This window comes from Mus pahari, chromosome 2, assembly GCF_900095145.1.
Source record: "Mus pahari chromosome 2, PAHARI_EIJ_v1.1, whole genome shotgun sequence".
Lineage (NCBI taxonomy): Eukaryota > Metazoa > Chordata > Mammalia > Rodentia > Muridae > Mus > Mus pahari.
The window spans coordinates 89501676-89522058 of record NC_034591.1 but is presented as its reverse complement, the minus strand read 5'-3'; the positions used below and the strand labels follow the sequence as shown (position 1 = coordinate 89522058).

At 43.3% G+C, this 20383-nt stretch overlaps 1 protein-coding gene across 2 annotated transcripts in view; it reads right to left on the bottom strand.

The window, feature by feature from the left end:
- Chmp3 (charged multivesicular body protein 3) overlaps positions 1-20383 on the bottom strand; it is a 46512-nt gene that overhangs the window by 1110 nt on the left and 25019 nt on the right. The window contains exons 4-6 of one of the 2 annotated variants that reach the window (XM_021189513.2): positions 7701-7822; positions 4124-4238; positions 2080-2275 (exon numbers count right to left, since the gene is read on the bottom strand). In XM_021189513.2, coding sequence (XP_021045172.1) covers positions 2124-2275; positions 4124-4238; positions 7701-7822 — 389 coding nt within the window. In that variant the 3' untranslated portion in view covers positions 2080-2123. Of the gene's footprint in view, positions 1-327; positions 2276-4123; positions 4239-7700; positions 7823-20383 lie in introns of those variants that run through there. The other variant, XM_021189509.2, reaches the window with a different exon arrangement.

Sequence of the window (20383 nt, the reverse complement as noted above, 5' to 3'; positions counted from 1 at the left end):
TAGGATGTGAGCAATGCTTGTGTGTGTGTGTGTGGGGGGGGGTGTGCTGGTACCTGAAGATTGAACCCAGGACCTGTGCATGCCAGGTCAGTATTCTACAACTAAGCTACATCCCCTATCCCCCATAGTAATACTTTTATAATTTATTTCTTTTTATTTTATGTACATTGGTGTTTGAGGGTATTAGATTCCCTGGAACTGGAGTTACAGACATGTGGGTGCTGGGAATTGAACTCAGGACCTTTAGAAGAGCACCCAGTGCTCTTAACTGCTGAGCCATCTCTCCAGCCCCCAATACTTTTTTTTTTAAACACCAAAGGCATAATATACAAAATAATTGAGAAGCAGGGTTTTATTAAAAGTAAAAAAAACCTTCAGCTTTGAAAAACTGTCAACAATGAGAGAACAGAACAGAGAATAGGATAAAATCTGATAGATGATTGGTCCAAAATATGTAAGAGGTCCTTAAAGTTGAATAATCAGAAAACAAACAATCCAGGTTATAAAATGAACAAACACCAACAATGGAGAAATCCAGGTGGCAAGCTCAATGTGGTGGCAGAGCAGACAGGTCATGAGTTCAAGGCCACTATATCAACATTTTCAAACAAGATACAGAGAAGGCAAGTATAAAAACAGATGCCCAGTGTACTTCAACAGAAATCCCTCACGACAAATTCGGCCAAAGCCACAAAATGGCAGGCAGAACTCTTCCTCCTGGGAGGGGGACAATCCACGCTCTGCACGGGTGGTTTTCCTTGCAGCACAGGTTTGTGCTGACCACACGGTCCCATGGTTGAGCTCTCTGGTATCCAGAGGAGTTAAAACACACATGGGAAACTGCTACAGACACTGCTTCAAACTCCCAAACTCAGAAGCAGTCAGATGGCCTTCAAGACAAGCTGTGGTACAGCTAGAAAACAGAACGCTGCTCAATGAGAAGGGCTAAACAGTCCAGTCATGAATCCAAGGAGGAACATAAATGCGTATCACCACGTGAGGGAAGACACACTGAAAGGCTGGAAAAGGAAAGCCCATGGAGACAGCAACCAGGCCAGTGGGTGCCAAGGGATTAGAGGAAGCAATGAACAGCACATGAGTTGTTTTTTTGGGTAACAAAGCCATTCTGTACAATACTGGTGGACACTGGCTGTGTACTTTAGGGTTTGTAACTTCAGATGACAGCTGTTCTTATTTGTGAAGATCATGAATACCAGAAAGCTTTTCAAACTGTTACACACAGTGCTACTGTTGGGTTATTTCCCAGTGCATATAAAGCATGTTCTGGTATGTATGTTTCAATGCATAATCCAAACCTCTTACTGGTTAGCTCTTAGTGCTCATGGTTAAGGCTATGTCCCTGTGCACGAGACACTTAGCTCCAAGCAGGGATGGAATGTAAGAGTCCTGATCCCAGATCTAACTGTTCTGCATTTCACTTGCAAGGGGGAAGAATGACTACCAGCTATAAAAATTCCCTTGTACATACCAGTGTATGATATGGTCATTCAGTCAACACAGCACATTAACCCGAAGGTTAAACAAATGACAAAATGCACAAGAGTGGTGGCCCCCACAACCAGCCTGTGAAGACCGGGACCAGCGACTCCTGAGCTGAAGGTCCTTCTGCTAAGCTCCCATGTCCTGATGCTTGGAGATAGCATGTCCTCTTTCCAAGGCCAACACTCAGACAATCTGGGAGATCAATACCTTGAGTTCATTGCATGTGACATTTACAATGAGACCAAGAACTAAAGCAGAAGTTTATTGACATCCATTAATATAGTGTTTTACACATACACACCAAATATAGAGTCCTCAACATTCAATCTACTCTTCTCAAAATTGCTTCATGAGAAAATGGATTTCTTTGCCCTCCCCCAAGGAAGATACTTCTGCTATTTATGCTCCTGAAAATAATACATTTGATTACACCACCTTCATAAAAACAATCCTTAAATCCTCTGCAGATAGTGAAGGTATACCAGCATAGAACCCTCTCCAAATGTAATGCTTCACAACAGAGGTGTAGTGCAAGAGATATAGGAAATGGTGATTCCTCAGAGGCCGTATACACACCTAGAGGAGGACACCAGAGAGTTGAGACCGCCAACTGGGTGGCCCTAGCTTCTGAGTGTGGCCAGCCGTGACTGCATAGCCTCCAGGTCCTCTTCATCTTCTTCCTCTTCTCCCTCCTCGGAGGCAGCCGTCGCTCCTGCAGGCTCAGGCTCAGGAAGGGCATCGGTTACTTTACTGGGTGCTTTGCCCAAGGCTCCTGAAGGGAGAGTGAACAGCTTAAAACCCTCTGTATATGGACCAAGATCCTTGGTTTTGTAGACTCTACTCACACCTGTACCAGGGCAATGGAGCTGCTGCCCAGAGTGAGAATGTGCCTCCTCTGACAATGCACGTCTCCGCTGAGAGAAAGCACAGTGTGGGTGAGGAGACGGACGCTATGCTGCCCTCGAGGGAACCTCCTGCCTCAGTCTTCCAACTACTACCACTACAACAGGAAGAACACATCCATGCTCCCAAATCACAAAAATGTCCATTTCTAGAATATTGGGCATGGTGGTGTACAGGGTCACTTTAGCTCAGGATTTGGGGGCCATCTTGGGCAAAATAGTGAGACTTTCTAAAAAAAAAAAAAGAAAAAGTCATTAATTCTTAAGTTCTTAATTTAAATTCCTAAATACTACTGAAAACCTAAATTTATTTTCTCTGAATAAAGTTTAAATGTTTAAGGCAGAAGTGGAGACAGGAGGAGAGAAATCGAGGTATACCCAGGCTACAGAGAAGTCAGCATGAACAACTTAATGAACCCCTATCTCAAAATAAAGGCTGGAAATGGAGCTCAGCAGGAGCATGCCTGTGTCGTGTGTGTGAAGCCTCAGGCTCAATCCTCAGTGTCACACAACCACACTGTTAGCCAGATTTTTGGGGGGAGGGGTGGTTTGCACACCTGTAATGCAGTCCTCCAAGTGAGGCAAGAAGAGTGTTTGAGACCACTGTGGACAGGCGAGGTTTGGGCTGATGCTGTGTACTGTAATGCTAAATACTGGCCTCCAAGACAAGAGAATCCTTATGTACACCAAGTGATGCTATGTAACCTTGCTCCTAAATTTAAAACTACTGGTTGAATAAAGATGCCTATAGCATATAACTGGGCAGAAGAGCAGTAGATGGGGCTTTGGTTCCCAGGACTTGGGGTCTAAGGAGAGACCACATGAGGAGGAGCAGAGAGTGAAGAAAGAGGAAGATGCAGTGAGGTAAGGGATCTCAAGAACTGGCCTTGAGGGCTGGCTAGATGGAGTAGGATCAGCTCAGGCAGAAATGCCATGTCATGTTATTGACAGTGAAGCAGACAAAACAGCAGAGAGGGCAGATACCTGCCCAGCTCTAGTGGTATTAAGGTTTATTATAAATATAAAGTGTTGTGTCTTTTATCTGGGGACTAAATGATCTAAGATGGGGTAGAAACCCCCAATTAACATTAACTACAACAGTGGTTATAAAGTAATTATTATAAACCACAATATTGGACGAAAAAGCCAAACACTTCAACCCCCAAAAGAAATCCAACAAATAAACAGAAAAACCTAAACTATTTTTAAGTATTTTCCAATTACCTTCTGTCTCCCAATAATTTAAAACAAATAAAAATTAAATTCTACCATTTTCTTGAGTATAAAATTCAGAAAACCAAAAACTAGCAATAGAAGTTAAAACTTTTTTTCTGTATTTAACACAGATATGTTTTAAAGTAATGTCAAATTCCTAACAGCTCATTTCATTGTGAAAATTAGAAACTAAAAATCCTCTGTTTCTTTTGTTTTGTTTTTCAAGACAGGGTTTCTCTGTGTAGCCTTGGCTGTCCTGGAACTCACTCTGTAGACCAGGCTGGCCTCGAACTCAGAATCCGACTGCCTCTGCCTCCCGAGTGCTGGGATTAAAGGCGTGCGCCACCACGCCCAGCAAATCCTCTGTTTCTTGAAAACTGGTTATATAGCTTTACTCATTCCTTAAGAAATACCTTGCACACTCCAAATGCAGATGCAGCTAGTGTGACTGACTCAGGGGGAAAGGGTGGGAGGGAAGAGTTGGAGGGCTCGCCTGCTCATACCTGCTGTGATTTCAAAGAGGATTCTGTCAATCTCCATCTCTGCTGCTTCTTCCATTTCTTCTTGATCGTCCATGCTTTCAAATGTATCCTCTAACATCTCTTCTATGATTCCAGCCTGAATAGAGAACAAAACACCACCTCTCTCAATGTTACATCCGTTCCCACTAGAAAGTTCTAGTCTCTCTGAGTCCAGTCCCTCTTTCCCAGGTGGCTGGATGATGGCCTCTCTGCAGACAAAGCACAAGAGGATACAGTGCTCTAAATCTTCAGGAAGGAGTGCAGCCACTGTAGTAGTTCCCGCACTAACCCTGACTTAGAAGGCAGTCCGAAGGAACATGCTGAGAAGATGAATAGAGACCCTGAACTGCTTGGAAAGCAACTGCACTAACACTGCAAATAAAACCTGAGGGCAAGGGGAAAACACAGGATGGGAGCTACAAGAGACACAAGAATAACAAAGGCATGAGCAGGGGGGCAGAATCCAGAAAATGCTCAAAAACCATCCCAGCATGTCAGGTCCCAACTGCTGGAGTAGAGTTAACCTGATGGGCATATTGAGTATCAATTAATCACCAAACACTGATCATCTCCTCTGAAGAGAAGCCAGGGCTTTCTGACCTACAAAGCAAAACCAGTCACTTTACTAGAAGCCTCTGCCCTACAGTCAGCCTTCTTTCCCAGAAAGTAACACAGTTGGTTAAGTGCCACAACACCTGAAGACCATTTCAAATCCCCAAGCTCCCATCTGCACCCAGACCCTGGGAAGGAGAGTGTTCTAGTAGTGGCCGCTTAACTGCGGGCCACCTAGCCAGACTGATGAGCTGCAAGTTCAGTGAGTTCTGTCTCAAAAAAAAAAAAGAAGAAAAGAAAAGAAAAGAAAAAAGTAGAAAGTGATAAAGGAAGTCAACAGACGTCAACCTCTGCTTCCATATGCACACATACTGTGCTCACATCCCACCCCCACATGAACAACTTACTCACTTTACATCCTGCTTATGGCCCTCCTCCTACTCACGCCCTCCCACAATCCATCCCCTGTCCACGCTGCCCCTCTCCTCTGAGTGAGTAACCCCTGCACACACACATTGTTTTTTAAAGAAGAAAATAGCAAGGGACCATGAAGCAAAATCGGCTCTCCAAAGCCCTGCAAATGTCCCCAACTTAACACTTAACAGTGTCCCCAACTCTAGATGAGGCCATTCTGTGTCTGTTGGAGCAAAGAGTCAGAAGCACACTCTCCTATATTAGAAAGGGGCCCCAGATAAGCAGTCAAAGAAGGGGAACCCCAGTAGCCTTGCAAAACCAAGAGGCATAGCTCCCTCAGGTCTCACACCCTGGAACAAGTGGCAGTGATGGCTATGGCCTCTACCCATGTCCCAGCAATCCACTGACCTTCCAGTCTTTGTGCTTCCTGACCCCTGAGGTGACTCTCTTAGACATGAATCTAGACCAATTATAGCCCCTTACCCAGCCAAAATGAACAAACTCATATTCATGGTCACAAAGGTAGAGCCTTACAGCCTAGCTAGCTGAAAGTTAGTTCAATGTTGCAGTCTACTGTTCAAACAAATAGCACTCGGGAGGATCTGCAGCATGAAGATTGTTTGCAGCCTGTGCTACACATCAAGTTTTAGGACACCCTCAGCTAAGACAGTGAGATTCTGTCCTAAAACAAAGTAAAACTCCACAGACTAAGTAAAACCAAAAACTTAACCAAACAAAAAAGAGGGTCAATAATTACTTGTTAATTGGTTAAAAGTACTTAGCAGAATCCAAGCCGTAACAGCCTTTCTCATTCTGGAGAGAGAAGTTACTTATCTACTTGTTCACTTAATAGCAGCCATTCATCAAACTCCTGGCCTATGCCACAGAACCAGGCACTGGAGACAAATGCAATGCCTAAAAGCATGCCCCTGTTCTCTCAGAGCTGGGTCACCACGGACAGCCTCAATATGCACCCAGTCATGTACCACTGTTAGCACTCAGTCCCCAGAATCTACAACACACAAGCTTCCTCCACATCATACTGTCAGTGTTCACAAACCACTGTGAAAAAGAGCTTAGAGAGTTGTCTTAATAAACTCATTCCCTCCTCTCTTGGTGGCTATGTAAGTTAAAATGTGCCAGCTTGGAATTATACTACAAAATTTCTCCATCATCCACCTCTATAAGCATAATGATCTCTAGTGTGGATACACACCACATGTAAAGGACATGCCCTTTTGATCTATTTCCTGCTAACTGCTATTGCCCAAACATTTTCTTTCTGAAAAGCTAGCCCTGGGCTTTTATGATATTTTCCCATCTGTTCTCTAGCCCCTTCTGCCCACCCCCAGTGTCCAGTGTATGGTTCACTGTCACAGATAAAACATTCTGGGTGATAGGTGGAGGGAGATCCACATACAAAAATTTGAGTTGTATATTCTTGGTTGTCAGACCACAAGTCTAAAGTACAAAATAGCACTTACACAAGATGTCAGCTCAGGAGCCAGTGAGATGGCTCAGTGGTTAAGAGCACTGACTGCTCTTCTGAAGGTCCTGAGCTCAAATCCCACATGGTGGCTCACACCATCTGTAATGAGATCTTACACCCTCTTCTGGTGTGTCTGGAGACAGCTACAGTATACTTATATATATAATAATAAATTTTAAAAAATCTTTGGGCCAGAGTGAGCAGGGCTGGAGCAAGCAGGGCAAGAGCAAGCAGAGGTCCTGAGTTCAATTCTCAGCAACCAATGATGGCTCACAACCATCTGTCCAACTACAGTGTACTCATATACATAAAATAAATAAATCTTAAAAAAAAAAAAATGTCAGCTCAGATGACAAGAGCAGACACACCTGTGCCCCAGTTCCAGCCTTACTTATAATCCAAGAGACCTTGGGTTGCCTGGCAGCTTCTAGATTCAATGCCCTGTGTTAAAAGCTACCCCAACAGAGTATCTGGAGGTCAAGATAGGCCCAAATGCCTATCACTTGCCCTCCTCTTATCCCCGGCCCTGTCTGGAGGCCAGTAGTATAGTTACTGCCACACCCTTAATCTGAAGGTTCTCAGTCTCTCCTTTTTGTAGTTAAAAAAGTCATCAACAATTACAGCCTGCAGGCCAGATCTGGGGTTCCTAAACAAAGGATCTTTTACATTGAGAAGCAGAGGTGAGTGGTTACAAGAATGGCCTTAAAGCTCAACACAATTTGTTATCTAGCACTGTAGAAAATATAATCACCTTCCTTGCCAGCTTTACCAACACTCTCACAGCATACACTGAAATTAGTATTTCTTTGTCGCCTCTCCTTTTGGAACTCACAGACCCCATTGCTAGATGTTCCCGTCTGGAGATCTAGGCAGTCTTATGCCTCTTCTCAACACTAACAATTCCACCAGCCTCTGAGATGCTTTGCAAAAAAGTAGTTTCAACCTCTTCTCAAAACACTTGTAGGACCTCTCTCTCTCTCTCTCTCTCTCTCTCTCTCTCTCTCTCTCTCTCTCTCTCTCCCCCCCCCCCCCCCCCGTCACATCCTTACAGCCCCAGCTTAGGACCCCAGCGTTTTGTAGAGAAAGCACAACTAGCCCAGTCACCTTCATCATCTCTTTGGACAGCTCCCGCATGGTGGCCTGGATTTCTGGGATCTTCACAAGACTCTGCATTGCCTTCATCACTTCTGTGCTCTTCTGCAGAGAACCAGCTACTCTCAGGACCGCTGAAAAGGAAAGGCTGTATCACCCAGGAGGGTCCAAAAGACAACACAGAATGAGACAGCTCCACTCTGGACTCCTCTAGCACATGGGCTGCCAAACTCACTGCCATGCCTTTATGATATGTCATTGTGCTAGATGTCTGAGAGGTCATTTTTAAAAACTGACTCCTACCTAGCTCTGCTGGACAGTTTTAAGTCATCTTGACACAAGTTAATCATCTGAGAGGAGGGAATCTCAAATAAGAAAATGCCTCCATAAGATTGGGCTACATGCAAGCCTGTAGAGTATTTTCTTAATTAGTGATTGATAGAGGCATTTGTGGGGGTGCCATCCCTGGGCTGGTGGCCCTGGACCCTATAAGAAAGCAGGCTGAGGGCTGGTGAGATGGCTCAGTGGGTAAGAGCACCCGACTGCTCTTCCAAAGGTCCAGAGTTCAAATCCCAGCAACCACATGGTGGCTCACAACCATCCCTAACAAGATCTGACGCCCTCTTCTGGAGTGTCTGAAGACAGCTACAGAGTACTTACATATAATAAATAAATAAAATCTTTAAAAAACAAAAAAAAAAGAAAGAAAGAAAGAAAGAAAGCAGGCTGAGCAAGCCCTCCACAGCTTCTCCATCAGGGTGCTACATCCAAGTTCCTGCCCTGCTTGAGTTCCTGTCCTGACTTCCTCTGATGGAGAACTGTGATGTGGAATCATAAGCTGAATAAACCCTTTCCTCCCTAACTTGCTTTTGGCTATGGTGTTTCTTCATAGCATCAGAAACCCAAACTAAGGCACTAGATAGTATAGTGTGAACTCTCTGAGATTCACACCAATGAGCCACTGTGGAGGGTGGCCTGAAGCTGACCATTAGGGAGGGAGGCTTAGTATGACACCTGGAAACAAGTCACAAATGAAAGGCTGGGCTCAAGCCTAAGGAGAAGACCACAGTGGGAAACAGAAGGCTTGCAGCTTACCCAAGCAGAGTCTCCCACCCACTAGATGATAGTGTCTGCTCTGTGAAGAGCCTGCTGCTGCTGGTCCTCAGAAAAGTGAGATAAACAGAAGTAAAACAGAGTAAGTTATGTGGGTCAACACAGGGCTACAGTTCCTTGCTAGGGAAAAGCCTTCTGTGATCTAACACTCTATACATCTTCTTGGCAAGAAAGTGTCATAGAAGCAGATGACCATTTCCCTCTCTGTGTTTACTGCTGACATGTCAAGTGACAAGTGAACAACCTTTCCAAAGTGTTATTGAATTCCGTGAGTCACTCACTCACTCTAAAGCAAGTAGCTCACTATCAGTTACACACACTTTTCCTGTACTGCAGTGTACACACTGAACACTTAACTTCAGCAGAATCCTGACCCTAGGAATCCTTCTTATCTAACAGAAAACATGAGTGAACAGGCAAATGCCTGTCTAACAGGAACTTAGCATTTCCAAGATAAGAAGTGTTCTTTAATTCTCTGACCACTATCCTCAACTGAGGCTCCTTCCTCTTGGATGACTCTAGCTTACATCACTTTGACACAAAACCAACCAGCACATTCTTAGATCCTGGAGCTGGGGTGGTGGCCAGCAAGCCCTAGGAATCCTCCTGTCTGTACCACTACAACTCTTTTTACAGGAAGCAGCACCCCTCCATGGCCTCTGCATCAGCTCAAGCCCGGCCTGTTTGAGTTCCTGGTCAGAGAAGAGGAAAGAGAGGAAAGCCAAATGTTAATGCATGGCAAGGAGCATTAGAAGATGGCTCAAGAATCCATGCAGCTGAAACAGGCAGTAAAGCACCTATACCATTAAGAGAATATAAAAAGACAGGTATTAGAAAATACTAAGGTTGCTAGGAGATAGCTCACCAGGTAAAAGTACTTGCTCTACAAGCCTGTGGATCTGAGTTCAAATTCCCAGATCTTGTAAAAAGTGTTGTAGGGGTAGAGACAGGAGGATCCCTAGGGCTTGCTGGCCACCACCCTAGCTCCAGGATCTAAGAATGTACTGGCTGGTTTTGTGTCAAAGTGATGTAAGCTAGAGTCATCTGAGAGGAAAGCGCCTCAGTTGAGGACAGTGCCCTCCCTCATGAGATCCAGTTAGAAGGAATTTTCTCAATTAGTGATCAGAGGGAGATGGCTTAGCCCATTGTGTGTGGTGCCATCCCTGGACTGGTGGTCCTGGATTCTGTAAGAAAGCAGGCTGAGTAAATATGGGGAGGTAAGCCAGTAAGCAGCACCCCTCCACTGCCTCTGCTTCAGCTCAAGCCCAGCCTGTTTGAGTTCCTGGCCTGACTTCCCTCAATGAACAGTGCTGTGGAAGTGTAAACTGAATAAACCCTTTACTCCACAAATTGATTTTTGGCATTAGTGTTTCATCACAGTGACAGAAACTGACCAGAAACCCTGTTTCAAAGCAATGGGTGGAAGATGATAGAACAGGATACCCAATATTCTCCTCTGGCCTCTGTATACCCACAGGTGTGTGCACCTGCACAGATGTGCACACAAATGCATACAGACACACACACACAGAGGCAAGTCCTATGTGTTCTATAAATTATAAAGACACAGTGTGTGTGTGACCTGTATTTCACCTTTGCAGCCCAGAGTACAACAGCGCGTATGGTTACCGATTGAGCTGGAATGTAAGAAAGGGGAAGATTAAGCTGTGTCGGTTCAGGCAACGTGGGGCTTGGTGAGGTGATGGAGGCGTAAGGAGTGCCCATGGACTACATGGGTAATGGGAAATGTTGTAATGGGGTAGTGCTGCACTCATAAGCATGCTAGTTCTAAGAGGCAGTTACTCTAACAAGAGCAGTCTGGCTCTTCAGCCTCCCCATGGGCTTTCCTCACACAGGCTGCTTCTGATGAAGACACTCTCATGAGGCCTTCCCAGAGGTCAAAATGATCAAGTTTCCAAACATTAAAACTACAAGCTACATAAACCTCTTTATGAAGTACCCACTCACCTAAGACACCTTGTTACAGAAAATGGACTAAGACATATGGGGCCAGATGGTTCAGCAGGTAAAGGCATTTGCCACCAAGCTTAATGGGCTGAGTTTGATCCTTGATACTCACATGATTGAGGAAAGCACAAGTTCCCGTGAGTTGTCCTCTGATCTCCACATGTGTGCGATGACACATGCACACTCATGTATATACACAGAAACTAATAATTCTTAAAGTTAGTATAATTAGAAACTAAACAGTAATTTTTTGAGAAAGTTATAATTATTTGGTTTTAAGAAAAAGAAGAACATCAATGTGGTAAGGAGGGAAGGAATAAGAGCTTAGAAATAAAACATAAAAAGGCAACTTCAAAATCAAAGTAGATTAGAAAAGTTGCCTTCCTCGATTATTTTTAACTATGTCTATGTGTGTATATATGTGTGTCTGAGCACATGAGTGGTGGTGTCTGCTATCTGTGGAGGCCAGAATAGGGGCATCATATCTCCTGAAGCTTTTTAGAGCAGACTCACTAGCTTGTTCTCAGTGCGCACACTGCAGCTCATGTAGTAGCTAACAATCAGTATTCCAAGTGCAGCACTAAGGAGCAGAGGCAGAGGCTGTGTGAGTTCCAAGCCAGCCTGGCCAACATAGCAACTTTCTGGCCACTAGCCACCATGTCTTTTAGGGGAGCTGGCTTCTTTTGTTTGTGGTGCTGGAGATGGAACCCACAGCCCATGCCACACAAGCATCAAGAATGATCTATATCTCCAGTCTAAAGCACATGTGTAGAGGTCAGAGATCAACTCTCAGGAGTTGGCTCTCTTCCTCCAATGGTTCTGGGGATAAACTTAGGTCGACAAGCTCATGCAGCAGCAAGCACTGAGCATGCTCATCAGCCCTAGTGTTGGCTCTTGACTAGTTGATACCACTGACACACAAACTCATAAGAAGTACATATCAACACCATCTGTGAGCTTTCAGGTCATGTAACCCAGAGAAATGATAAATTCCTAGTCACATACAACTTACCAAGGAGATTCAATCAGTAATAAAATATCTTCCACTCAGAAACACACAGAACTAGGCAGTTTAACTCCTAAATTCTACTAAAGAACTGGATGAGTTAATTTTTTTCAAAGTTTCATAAAATTAAAGTGAATAAGTCCAAACACATTTTATGAAGCTAGAATTACACAGATACAAAAGTCAGACTAGACTAGACTTCATGAAAACTGTAAACTAATCTCACCAGTAAACAGAAATGTAAGACTTCTCAACAAAATATTGTAAATCAAAGCCAAGCATACACATGAGCAGCAGGAGGAAGAGAGGGAAACAACAAAGTGGAAGTGATCATTTGAGATCCTTCTCCACGATCACATGGAATTTATCCTTGGGATGCAAAGATAGTTCAATATACATGGAACAGTATGATACCGTGTATTAATAAATCAAAGGGTAAAGGGGGACTTAATTCAACAGATAGAGAAAAGGGCAACCTTCCATGGTAAAAACAAAACAAACAAAAACCCTGGAGAGATTAGGTAGGAGGATAAAGGCCACGTATGGCAAGTCTATAGAAAAAGGAGAGAGCAAGACAGGTCAAGGACTACCAGGTCCATTCTCACCACTTCTCTGTGAGCTGACACTGGAGCTTCATGACGCCAGGCTATACTCCTGGGCTATAGCTCCAGGCCAATAACTACTCCTTTTGGAGAGGGCTTGGTTTCGGTTAGTTTTGTTTATAGACGAGGTCTTATTATATATCTCAGACTGGCCCAGAACTCACTTTCAACTCATGGCAATCCTCTGTCTTAGCCTCCCAGGTGCTAGGGTTACAAGCATGAGCCCCATGCCCAACCACTTCTTCTCAGCATAGCACTGGAGAGCCTAGCCCCCACAACTATTCAAGGGGAAAAATATAATGCAGCCCAATAGGAAAGGAAGAAATGAAATTTCTGTATGCTGACATCATGCTCTTACACTGAGAAATTCTTAACTCAGAAAACCAATAGAACTAATAAATTCAAAAAACTCGCAGGATTAAAAAAATTACATTTAGCCGGGCGTGGTGGTGCACGCCTTTAATCCTTTCACTCAGGAGGCAGAGGCAGGCGGATTTCTGAGTTCGAGGCCAGCCTAGTCTACAGAGTTCGAGGCCAGCCTAGTCTACAGAGTTCCAGGACAGCAAGGTCTACACAGGGAAACCCTGTCTCAAAAAATAAAAAATAAAAAAATAAATAATAAATAATAAATAAATAAATAAAAATAACATTTAAAAATCTGTAGCAGTTCTTTCTCTTTGCTTCCTGGCTTCTGGCCAATGTTTTATCGCACCTAAAGCTCACAGCAACAGGGCCAAGCAGCCAAGGACAAAAAAACCTCCAGATCCATGAGTCAAAATAAACATCCTAATAAAACAATTTTGGTTCTACAAACAATGAGCCACCCAGAAAGAAATAAAACAATCTCATTTAGAACAGAAATAAAATTATAAATATTTTAGGCATTTTTACCTAAGAATGTAAATTAGTACTGTTATTATGGAAAATGATATGAAGGCCATCCCTACTAGCACATAACTATAATTCTAGCAATTGGGAGGCAGAAATAGGAGGATTATCCTAAGCTTGAAGATAGCCTAAACGCACATGCACTAGGCTACACAATAGCCAGGCTACAAGACTGTCTTTGTTAGGCATAGTACTGCTGTCCTGAAGCACTGCAAACAAAAGCGATTTGGGGAGGAAAGGGTTTGATCGACTTGCATATCCTGAGTCACAGTCCACTGAGGAAGCCAACACAGGAAGTCAAACAGGACAGAAACTCAGAGGCGGCAGCTGATAGAGAAGTTATGGGGGGTGCTGCTTGTGGGTTAGCTCAGTCTACTTTCTTGTAGAACCCAGGACCACCAGCCCAGGGATGGCACCACCCACAATGAGCTGGCCCTTCTCTCATCAGTCACTAATTGAGAAAATGCCTTACAGGTTTGCAAACAGCCCAATCTTATGACGGCATTTTCTTAACTGAGGTTCCTTCCTCTTAGATAACTTTAGTTTTGCCAGGTTGACATAAAACTAGCCAGCACAAAGACTCAGTCTCCAACAACAACAACAACAACAACAACAACACAGTAAAATGATATAAAGATTCTCTTAAAAAGCAAAACAAAACAACTAAGAGAATGTGGCCTGTAGCCCCAGTCCCAGGTATGTATATATATCTGGGAATACACACACACACACACACACACACACACACACACACACACTTATATATTTATATATGTATATATCTTAAATTTAGTGAAACGAGAAGGGGTGTGTGTGTGTGTAAAATAAAATGTTAGATTAAAATCAAAATATAGCAGGGTAATTTAAATGGTGTCCTGAAAGGAGTTATGATGAAGAAGGGGTTGTGGCCCCTACAGGTAAGATTCTGCCAGGAAGGTAGAAACATACTGCATTCCTGACAAAGAGAACTATGCTCTGGCATGTGGTGACAGAACTGTAATTACTTACAGGGAAGTAGACAATAGCTGCAGCTATTTCAAAATCACACAGGAATTGGAGAAGCTGACTTCCTAGGTCAGCCCATGCCAGAAATACACACCGAATGAGACAGTGATCTTCCATTCACACAGTCATCTTCCCAGAGCCAAGGACACCAAAAACCTATATATGTATGTATTAACCCACAATGTCACCCCAGTCGGACAAAGTGACACCACCCTCCTCTTCTGTAACAACTGCCAGATTCTGTATACAGAGAAAGTGGGGTTGATGCCCAAAGTATGAACATTTCGTTTTACGTGTTTCTGTTCTATTTTAAAACAATAGGCCCATAGTCTAGGCACTTAGATATGTGCCAGTATCTAGACCTTGTTAGAAGGTATGTTTAAGGCTCATGCAGAGTAACTTATGCCAGAGTTTTTTCCATTTTTAAGAATGAGCGTTATTGTGTATGCACATGGTGTATGTGTACAAATGTGTGCTGTGTACACCCTGAGCACATAAGGAAGTCAGAAGACACTGGGGTTCTCTGCTGCTCTTGGGTTTATACCTCGAGCACGGTCTCTCACTGCACATGGAGTTTGCCGTTTGGGCTAGGCTGGCAGGTCAGAGAGCTCCTGGGATGTGCCTGTCTCTTAACATCCTCACTCGATACTAGGATTATAGGCATGAGTGGCCATGCCCAGCTATTAATGGGTGCTGGGAACTCAAACTCATGTCCTCTTATTTGTACAGCAAACACTTTTACCCACTGAGCCATCTCCCCAGCCCCAAGGCTGAATAACATTCTAATATGTGTATGCAGCATTTTATTTATCTCTTCATCCACCAATGGGCATTTACATTGCTTCACCTTTGGCTACTACGAATCATATCCGAATATGTGATGGTGCACACATCTGTTCATGCCTCTGCTTCCTATTCTTGAGTACACACCCAGAAGCAGAATTGCAAGATCATGTGGTAATTCTATTCCTGCCCCACCTCTGAACCTCTTCCTTAACTCTTGCCCCCAGTCAAAACATGCTCATCATCTGTCTTCTGCAAGCAGCGGCTGTCAGCAGGCTGTTCTTGCCAAGTATCTAATCACAACAATATATTAATAGCTGGCAAAGGGTACCATCACCCACCTGGGGACAGCTCCATTTTAATAAGAGAACATCTCAATGAAAAACCCCTCAGAGCAGTCACAGGCTAGGGTTGATACAGAGCTCTAGGGCCAAGACTAGCAAATGGTGCTTGGGAACTCTGGTTATAAGCCTTGTTTCCCACTCCCAGAATGGAGCCTTCCCTTTGCCCCCTTCCTTCTGGGATTGGATACTGTCACCCCTCAGTTGTATTAGATTTCCCAACATAAACATTTCACCACAGTCAGTCCCAGGTGAGCCTTTCTGTTGCAGCAGCATGTCCCCCTCACCCCCCAAGCTCTCAGTGTCCTTCATTAATGGCCTTGCAGTCTTGCCAGGCTCCCTCCATTAAGCTTATGTAGTTGTCACTAAGGCCTTTTCACTCTGCATTCATATTCACCTTCCATTCCATGCACTCATTCCATTCCTTCTCAGGCCCTAGGGCCTCTATCTTTGGCATCAGAGTCCCCAGAGTAGTTTGTATTCACAATAACCCAGAGTTAGTTCTCCATACCCACAGTGTGAGGTTAAATCCCTTACCTAACTTTGAGCACTCTGACTTAAACCTCCCTTTCCAGCCCCACTTTCCAACGTTCTCCTCAGTGCACTCGTCAAACTCTCCCGAACACAGCCTGAAATATCTCAGCTGCCTCTGTGCAGCTACCCCTTCCACTCAGATTCCTCCCTCAATCTCCCCAAAATATCTCAACTCAACTCCCACTGCCCTTTATCTGTACTGTCACTACAACAGGCTTCGATTTAAACTTGTCTTTAAAAATCAGTCTCCAAACAGCTGTAAAAACAATACTCAGCACCTCATTGCCCATCCTTTCCAGACACCTCCACACACTCTGCTCAGAATCCCAAACTTCAAGGTCTTCCTTTAGTGTTGCAAATACAGTTCTCTGACCCCAGGGCATTTACATAAGCAGTCCTTTCAGTTTGGAGAAAGTACCATCTCCCTCCCGCGCGTGTGTGTGTGTGTGTGTGTGTGTGTGTGTGTGTGTGTGTGTGTGTCTCTCTCTCTCTCTCTCTCTCTCTCTCTCTGACACACACACACACACACACACACACACACACTCATCCTCATATCCTGCTTCAGACCTCATCAGGGCTTGAAAGACAACTCTCCTTGATCCTCTACTTCTCCTTTACAGCCCTCTAGAATCTAGCAGCTTGCAATTATAAACATATATTGATTTGATCAAGCTTATTGGGTTTTTTACTAAATTTATTCCAAGTTATTTGCTTTCTATTTGATTCCTAAGATAATTGTACTTATACCTTTCAGAATTTTAATTGCAATTTAAAAAGGCAGGGCAGGGGGAGGGGGGACAGCAAGATGGCTCCATATACAAAGGTGCCTACCAACCCAGTGATGACCTGATTCCTGCCCTAGGATTCACATGACAGGAAAACTGACTCCCAAAAGTTGTCCTCTGACCTTCACATGTGTGTTGTGGCATATATGTTCCCCCGACACATGTACAGCAAGTAAATATATAAAAAAGTAAATGTAATACTTCTGTTATTGTTTAAGGAGAAGTATTGGACAGACGGCTCAGCAGTTAACCGCACTTGCTGCTCTAGAAGAGGACCTGGATTTGGTCCCCACCACCTACATGGCAGCTCACAATTGTCTTAAGTCTAGTTCCAGGGAATCAGATGTCCTCCTCTGACCGCCCCCAGCCCCCAGGGTATCAGGCATACCATGGTGCACACACATATATACACAGGCAGGAGAAACATTCATGCATATAATAAGTAAATAAATAAATAAATAAATAAATAAATAAATAAATAAAATCTTTCTTTTTTTTAAAAAAAAAAAAAAGGAAAGGAAAGGACAGAATAGAGAGAGAATAAGGAAGAAAGACAGATTTTCAGCTCATCTGCATGAAAAGACCTAGTGGGAGCTCATGAAGCCTAAACAGCCTCATCTGTCGCCCTACTCCTCACCTAGTCCTTTTCCAGTTATCTATTTATTCATTCACTCATTTGAGGGGGTCTCTCTGTAGTGCTCGAACTCATGGAGATCTTCCTGCCTCTGCCTCTTGAGTGCTGGGATTAAAGGTATGCACCACATGGATCTGAATATAATTATCTTCATATATATATAAAAGAATCTGGACAGTAGAGTGCACAGCTTTGATCCCAGCATCAAAATTTTAAGGAGGTAGAGGTAGGTGGATCTCTGTGAGTTTGAGGACAGCCCGGTGGACAAAGTGAGGTCCAGTACAGGCAAGGGCTGTTACACAGAGAAACCTTGTCTTAAAACAAAACAAACAAAAACAAAAAATAAATGATATGAAAGAAAATTAAAACATTAGTCTGAAAAATCCAACAAATGACTAAAATCACTTGCTTTCAGAAGAAAAGACAGTAAAAGAAAACATATATAAAAGAACTGAAAGGTTTAAGTTCCCAAATGGAAACAACTATCTGGGGACAGCTACAGAACTCTTCCCCTTAGAAAGCCACAGAACAGATGCAATGGTATCTTAGATTGCCAGAGGGAACACAGGAACTAGGTGAAGACACAAAGTCAAGGGACACCAGATAGGAAATGCTTTTTTTTTTTTTTTTTGGTTTTTGGTTTTTAGTTTTTCGAGACAGGGTTTCTCTGTATAGCCCTGGCTGTCCTGGAATTCACTTTGTAGACCAGGCTTGGCCTTGAACTCAGAAATCCGCCTGCCTCTGCCTCCCGAGTGCAGGGATTAAAGGCGTGCGCTACCACGTACAGCTAGGAAATGCATTTTTTTCTTTTTTTATTATTATTATTTTCTTTATTTACATTTCAAATGCTATCCCGAAAGTTCCCTATACCCCCCCCCCGCCCCGCCCCTGCTCCCCTACCCACCCACTCCCACTACTTGGCCCAGGCCTTCCCTTGTGCTGGGTCATATAAAGTTTACAAGACCAAGGGGCCTCTCTTCCCAGTGATGGCCGATTAGGCCATCTTCTGATACATATGCAGCTAGAGACACAAGCTCAGGGGGTACTGGTTAGTTCATATTGTTGTTCCCCCTATAGGGTTGCAGCCCCCTTCAGCTCCTTGGGTACTTTCTCTAGCTCCTCCATTGGGGACCCTGTGTTCCATCCAATAGCTGGCTGTGATCATCCACTTCGGTGTTTGCCAGGCACTGGCATAGCCTCACAAGAGGCCACAATATCAGGGTCCCTTCAGCAGAATCTTGCTGGCATGTGCATTAGTATCTAGGTTTGGTGGCTGATGATGGGATGGATTCCCGGATGGGGTAGTCTCTGGATAGTCCATCCTTTCATCTTAGCTCTAAATTTTGTCTCTGTACCTATATCCTTTCATGNGTATTTTGTTCCTTATTCTAAGGAGGAATGAAGTATCCACACGATGGTCATCCTTCTTGGTTTTCTTGTGTTTTGCATAATGTATCTTGGGTATTCTAAGTTTCTGGTCTAATATTCGCTTATCAGTGAGTGCATATCTAGTGACTTCTTTTGTGATTGGGTTACCTCACTAAGGATGATATCCTCCAGATANATNCATTTGCCCAAGAATTTCATAAATTCNTTGTTTTTAATAGCTGAGTAGTACTCCATTGTGTAAATGTACCACAGTTTCTGTATCCATTCCTCTATTGAGGGACATCTGGGTTCTTTCCAGCTTCTGGCTATTATAAATAAAGCTGCTATGAACATAGTGGAGCATTTGTCCTTATTACCAGTTGGAAGATCTTCTGGGTATATGCCCAGAAGAGGTATTGTTGGGTCCTCCGGTAGTACTATGTCCAATTAGGAAATGCATTTTTAAGCTAATGGCAGATACTTACTAATCTATCTGGCTATTTACTCTAATTTTACAGACTTAAATTTTACCATAATAAAGAATATGTATTGATCTACTTAGACTTATTTACATACTTGCACAAATACACACCACTTACCCTCAGAGCACATGCTATACTTACAGCCAATAACTTTGCTTGCCTATGAAAAAGCCATAGCAGAGTGCCATGTCAAGCTTGAATATGCCACAATTTATTGATTCAATCTCTCACTGAAGAAAAACAAAATACTATCAGTTCCACTATTAGCAAAGTCTTTCTAGTGCTGGCTTCAAGTATCTGCATTTTACTAACTGGGTAAGTTTTTCTGATGTTTACAAATATGTACAATTACAAAATTAATGCAAAACAAATGAAACATCAAAAAGTTCAAAGTCAAACATTAATGACAAGAATTTTATGTGATGAGACGTTTCACTTAAACTATTACTTTAAGTGAGGGATGTTGTGGTAACACTGGAGAGCCATGTGTCTACATAAGGTCTTGTATGTTTTACCACACTTTTTCTCTATTATGACTACTGAAAATTCTTGCATTCAATGGTAATTCCTTGGCAAGGCCATTTACACAGTAGGTTTGACTCCATTTTTTTCTTTTTAATTGTTATTCTTTTGAAACAGGATATTACTATGTAGCCCTGGCTGTCCTGGAACTGGCTATGTAGACCAGGTCGCCTCCTACTCACTGACATCCACCTGCCTCTGCCTCCTAAGTGCAGAGATTAAATGTGTGCACCATCATTCCTGGCTAGGACTTTGCTCTCTCCATGTTACACTGCCATGATTAAATTTGGTACCAAGTCAAAAATGCAAATAAGGAAGTTAAAATCTCATGAAAGTAAATGATTTTTAGCATGACCCATAGACACATACGCCAAGTTTATAAACAATAATGAAAGATGACTTAAAATTTTCTTAATCCTCAAAGAAAAATCACAAGAAAAAGAATATATTCTTTGACTCCTCTGTAAAATCTGCCAGAATGAAAATGGCTGACCTTACTAGGAATGGTGGCTCATGTCTTTGATTCTAGCACTGGAATGCAGAGGCAGATGAATCTCTGTGAGTTTAAGGCCAGCCTGGTCTACACAATCGTTGAAAGGAAAGGAAAGGAAAGGAAAGGGGAAAGGGGAAAGGGGAAAGGGGAAAGGGGTAAGGGGAAAGGGGA